The sequence below is a fragment of the Microchirus variegatus genome (genome assembly GCF_963457635.1).
Source record: "Microchirus variegatus genome assembly, chromosome: 7".
NCBI lineage: Eukaryota > Metazoa > Chordata > Actinopteri > Pleuronectiformes > Soleidae > Microchirus > Microchirus variegatus.
Window position 1 is genome coordinate 18,669,569 of NC_139808.1, and position 6,381 is coordinate 18,675,949.

The 6,381-nt window shown below is 43.9% G+C and overlaps 1 protein-coding gene across 1 annotated transcript in view; it reads right to left on the reverse strand.

The window, feature by feature from the left end:
• Positions 1-1,665, reverse strand: part of plxna1b (plexin A1b) — a 162,206-nt gene extending 160,541 nt beyond the window's left edge. Inside the window, exon 1 of the mRNA XM_083892918.1 lies at positions 352-1,665. Within this exon, the coding sequence (XP_083749044.1) occupies positions 352-1,533 (1,182 nt within the window). The 5' untranslated portion in view covers positions 1,534-1,665. The remainder of the gene's footprint in view (positions 1-351) is intronic.
• Positions 1,666-6,381: the final 4,716 nt, after the last annotated feature.

A 6,381-nucleotide genomic window follows, 5' to 3' on the forward strand; every position in this document is an offset into this window, starting at 1 on the left:
CATGTTTAACACAAATGTTGACTGACATGATTACTTCCTGCCTGACATTAGTCTGGTGTTGAGCATCCGTGACTCTGCTTTGACCAATATAGTGTGAGTAACAGTTTTATCTAACCAACAGTTAGAAGTCACATCTGAAATATGACATTATACTGTGTAGAAGTATACAATTCAATACAGTTCTTCTCATGATTTCTCTGTTATATTTATGTTTTATATATTTTAGTTTTGTTCAAGTCTGTAATGAAGTAAACATTTTCCCAAGAAAACAGGAAATGGAAGCTTTCACTGATCAAATGAGGCAATTCACTCTTAAGACAAAGAAATAAACAGATAAAGGTGTACACTTACCGAGTTGATGCAGGCAAGCTCCTTGTTGAGCAGCCAGGGTAAGGAAAGTTTCCCATCTCCCTTATAGCAGGACTGAATCCGTTCTTTAATCTTCTCTTTTATCCTCCTCAGAGTGAAGAGGCACAAAGCTGACTCTTTGGGTGGTTTGGCCCGATTCTTCTGACCCTGAGAGAAGACTGTGAAGAGGATGTCTTCGTCCTCAGAGATCCCCAGAGAGTTGGCCAGCTGCCGGCCTGGCCGAGCCAGGAAGGCGTCCTGCACCAGGCGGTACTCAACTCCGTCTTTCGTACAACCAATGGGGAACTCAACGTAGGAGTAAAATTTGGGATCGTCGACGCAGAGGCGGACAATCTTGGAGGTGAAGAACTGCTCTCCGCTGGCATCAGGTGAAGTCAGTTGGGTATCCAACTGCATCGTCAGATAATAGACAAACTGTTCACTGCTGAAGCTGTACACATAATAGATGTCGAAAGCAGGGAATTTGGACAGTGTGTCTGAGGGGATCTTCAGCTGAGAAGAGACAAACTCATCTTGATAGACAAAGCTGAACATGTCAGCATTTTCTTCATTCTCCATCAGCTTGCGGCTGGAAAGTGTTGGAAAGTATTCAGACTTGCCATCAATGGGCGTTCCAATGAATAGCTTACTGGTTGGACTATGGGGAGAGCTTATGATCACCCCAGACATGGTACCAGACTCTGCCACACTGGAGAGGTAGTGCTCCTTGCGATGGTGAGGCTCACCGAGCTTAAAAAGATCATCTAGACGAAGGAATTGGCAGATGCCCTGTGAGGTGCTTCCACAGGCAATGAGGCGGTTCTGTGCGTAGTCTATAAGAAGAAGTTTATTCACATTGGGAGTTTGGGCCAAGTCATGTGGGCAGGACTGGACACTGGGCGGGGGATAGCACTTCTCATTGTCCACAACTGGGCCGGTCATGTGGTTGCGCAGTTTGGTCAGGTTGCTTGACAGTTTGAAAATCCAATTGATAGCTCCCACATAGACCTCTCCAGTTTTGTTGTGTATGGCCAGATGTGTCAGCCCCCACTCAGAAGGGGTAAATCGTTTGAAGGGCGGAGGTTGGCTTCCACATAAGGATGAGCTTGTCATAAGAAAAAGCCCCAAGAGGAGAAACAAGTTCCCCCGGCCAGTGGGAGCTGCTGACCGAGCTAGGGGACACATATCTGGGCTGTCAGGAGGCAAGGCTTAGGGGAATGAGGAGGAGGAGTCTCTGGTACCAAGTACCAAGTCAGGTTCCCCTTCTCTTCTGCGTTATTGTCAAGGTATAAGGGAGAATACTATGGGGAGAGACAGGGATAAGGGAAGGGGAACAAAACTACCGATGTGCTGCCCTTCTTTTAGACTTGCAAGCTGTCTTTAGGTACATCATCCATAGAGGTGTGAAGAGGGAGCCCTGGAAGAAAAACACACAAAAAAAACAAGATGAGGGTCTGTGGAACATTTCACATATATTAGGCATCACAAATTGCAAAGAAAAGTTGAAGAGCCAGGGTGAAAAATGGTAACAAATTAAATCTGGGAGGCAAATGTGTGCCAGCTTTTAATTATGAGTGAAGATAACAGGGGAGGAAAAGACCGATTATGAAAGGCCGTGTTCATATAATGGTCGTGCTGCAGTGAGTTATAGACCCATAACACTGAACTCTTTAATATTTCATAACTTTCTTCATCGGTATGTTGGCTTTGAAGAAGGTATACGTTTGAAAAGGTGCCAGTGGACCCTGTTACATCAACAAAAAGCAATTTATAGCTGCGTCTGCACAGACATTTTCCTCAAATGGTTCGAAAAGTATCAACACAATCCAGAAACTCCTTTTTGCAATTACACCTGCAGTTTCAGCAGCTGAATTCAAGCACCACGCTACTATGACAGCATAGTGGGTTACCCATCATCCTCTGCTTCCAGTCGGGGAGCTTCGCTCACAATTTATACTGTGTAAAATGAGGACAAATTTCACTTATCTGAGTAGAGTGTACGACCTGAAGCAGTCGCAGCAGGTTGGGGTATTGAGGTTCGATCCTCATGTGTCTGGGTGTTTGTGTCATAGGATCAGAATGGTTAGATGTCATCTTATTGTTGCTGTTGCTGTTGTTCAACAATGCAATCAAGACATTTCTCACATAATTAAAAGTAGTTGGACAAGAGCAACTAATCAACCAGTCAGAGAGGTAAATACAGCCCTACAAGAGTATTTGCTTCTCCGGGGCCTTCTTCAATGACAACACAATAACAACAAACAGGGTTTCTCGGGTGCATGCTGCTACTTGACAGGCCAATCATGTTCGGGTAATATTGAGAAATTTGTTCTCCTGTAAATGACGATTATAAAAAAAAACACGATGCATCTCTCCCTGGGACCTGCACACTTCAATTTCACCTTGACAATCAAAGTGCCAACACAAAAGGAGTTTTATGACCACACCATATCAGAAAAGATGAGAGTCAGAGGTACAGAGGCAGGCGTGTGATAGAACTAGACTAGAGGGAAAATGCAGTGAGAAAATTAAAAGGAGGAGGAGTCATTGAATTTTTCATAAATTTGAGTCACTGCTGCAACAACTAGGAGAGAAGAGGAATATCAGTGGTGACATTCATGAAATAGCAAACCACAGCTCAGCTGTGACAAAGCTGGCCAGGTTCAGGGAGAGGTTGTGTCAACTAATTTCCAGCAGGAGAGTGAGGAAAACAAGATGAGAGAGAAGGACAGAGTCAGAAAAGCCAGGTGAAAGAGGGACAGCGAGACAGACACTGCATGGACAGAAAGACATACTGAAGAAACCAGAGAGTGACTGAGGCGCAGCAGGAGCCAAACAAAAGGCAGCACTTCTGCTGCATTTTAATCAGGACCAAACCCGCGCTTAAATCAAACACCAGGGGAGCCCCATGGATCGAGACAGCTCGGCACAGTCACTGCAGACAGAAGGGACTGAGTTGCATCAGATATAAAGCCACCATCTTAAAATCGAGATTAAAACGGTTTGATGGTGGCCTTGATAAAGTGACTAGCCAGCCTATGAAGAAGAAAATTCCAGCTCAACGGTACAGTTATGCAGCACATCAAGAGCAGATGTCGATTCAAAGCACAGCAATGCGTAGGAAGGCCGGCTGCTTCATTTTCTTTTGTCATTTTCAAGTGTTGGAAAAAATACAATGAGGCAGAGTGAGTGAGGGAGCAGATTCTAAATGATTGAGAAAGAAAACCTGAAAAAGTTCTTGTAATTTCTTTCGTTATTAAAGTGATTCACAGCTTGATATACAAGATTATCAATGGACAACCAGCTGCTTGCCATATATCCCATTAATAAGACTATGACTTTAACACACAAGCATAATGGAAACACTGAAATGTAAAGTTAAAATACATGAGATGAAGTGGGAGAGACAAAAGAGTCTAACTCCGTCTTTTTCAATCACCTGCTCAAATGTTGATGATGGTGAATCAATGGTATAAAATGAAAAAAAGTCCAATTTCAGTTTTAAACGTGTTTTTGACCACTGTATTACATCGGACATTGTATTAAATCAGCATTCACTCTCATTTCAAATGACTGGGTGTTTCACGCTGGTTTTTTGCTCGTCTGCTATATTTTTGGGGTTCATCTATGTCCAAAAGTCCCGTGCATAACTGCTAATTTAAGTGTGAAAGAGGATTTACACACACTAAGCTTTTTTAAAAATGTCTCCCATTTCTCTCTACACCTCCTCATACCTCCAAATCCCTATTCAATTTTCTCCAGAATTAAAGTAGGATGGTGGAAGGAGCGCTGGAACAAGGTTACGAGCCATATCTCACACCATCAAGGTAAAACATGTCAATCATTTTGGGCTGGAGCGTGTCTGTGGCTTTGGGAGTGGTAGCACCCTATCTCTGAAGCAAGGCCGTTATCACATGAGGGAAAAGCATTGGAGAGGATGGGCTGGAAGGGGCCACATTGATTGGATTTGATACAAGGACACCCTATCAACTGACAGGCCTGCACCACATCCCTATGGGCATGGAGAGTAGGAATGTGAATGAGATATTGAAAGGAAGGAGTAAAAAGTAGTATATACTTTTGGGTGTTTGGTTTGTCCGTAAAACCCTGTGAAGAGATGTCGGTGGGCTTTCTGAATACTATATGGAATTTTTAGAAAATCCCAAAGTCGTGAGTGGGCAGCGACTTCTGCGAGTAGCCAGGCACAACTATCCCACAGCCACTTTCCTCTACAGCAGCGAAAGCCGTCCCTTTAGACAATGCTCCCTGCTCAGAGCCTGGAGCTGTGCTGATTTATTGCCGGTGGCATATCAATTACAGCACTCTCCACTGGAGGGGAGAAACAGGAGGAGAAGGTGGCGAGAGGGATGATGATGAGGAGGGAAGAGGAGCAGCACTCAGACAAATTCCCTACCCTCTGCACTGCATCACAACATGTGGGTCACATCTGGGGCAGGAGGAAGAGGAAAGAGGGTGGATCAAGGAATTTTAAACAGAGGGAAAACATAGTCGGGGAGATGAGGGGAGTAAGTGTGAGCAAATAAAGGCTTCTGAAAATTAATTGTAATTCTCAAGACACGCTCTCATACATAAGCACAAGTCAATTATTGTCAGCCAACCATAGCATTATCACAGCAGTTACTGAAAGCAATATGGTTTAAAGAGTCATACTGGGCCACTTCATCCTACACACACCTACAACACTCATTCTCCTCTTAAATTATATACTATATACACATAAACACATCAACAAACAATCACGGATGTGCAAATCAAAACAAACACATAAAGCTAAATGGGTCTCTAACGTAATCTGTCCTCCACCTCTTCTCTCGGCAACCAACCTGCTCCAGAGATTGGAGATTTACCCGGGGGAGTAAAGGAGTGAAGGGTGGTTGAGGGATTGAACAGCATGAGTAGGTGACGGGAAGCAGTCGGGTACGAGTGGTAGAGGGGGGTAGGATGGTTAGAGAGGAGGTAAGATAGCAGGGGAGCCAAGCCAAGCCCTGAAGCTGTAATCCTCTCCCAGGGTCTGCCTAATCTCACAGCCACTATCTGCATATGGGAAGAATGGATTACCATCCCCCCCAAACTGACTGACTGATGGACGAATTGACAGAGAGTGACAATTGCCGGACAGACTCACACACAAAAATGTTAAATTATCAGGTCCATTTGTATCACTGCCACATAATTAGGTCATGTCGACCGTGTTCATAACAGGGGTTCACAGTCTTGTCAAAAGTATGAAACTCAGGATTTTCTAAAAGCTCATGTTCATGAGTTGTGACCAGTTTTCTCTCCAGAATTTAACATCCTGACTTAAGTCCATGTTTCTGTTGTGGCACAGCAGTTTTCACATGATTCAACCCTTACACACCAATACTGTGCACAAGACTTCCCACATTGTACTCATGATCTCACAAAATTCCATTTAAAGGCAGTATAATTCAACAGGCTCCTTTGGGGCGTTATAACCATGAACACTTGTTCTTACAAATGACGTGGATTTTCTGTCATTACTTCATACGATCAATTTATCGGTAAAAAAAGAAAGAAAGTGACAATAAGACATTTAGTGTTGTAGAATGTCCAAAATTTGGGCGAGCAAGATTTTAGTGCCAAAAACAACTTTCCCTATATCATATTTAAAGGCTTCACGCGAGCCAAGACAAATTTCAGAGGAGGTAAGACCAATTTTCAAGAGGTTGGATAATAAAGCAGTATTGTATGTTGTGGTATCTTGTATCATTTCCTTCCTGCCTTGGCTGGGGGATCAAGCTGACTGGCAAGTCCCGAGGCACATAAAAAGCCCTTATGAGTTCTGTTTTAGTGCCAACGTAAATCAGTTTAGTGGAGGACAAGCGCCGGTGCCCTTTCTCTGTCTGTGGCAGGTGGCCTGCCAAAACAAATGCCTTGTTTTAGGGTAGAAAAGTAGTGTGCGCGAGTGTGCCTGTGCATGAAGACAGGCACTGGAACAAATTGAGCCCCTTGTCTTTAAAGCACCTCGATGGGCTGACGTTCAAGCTATCT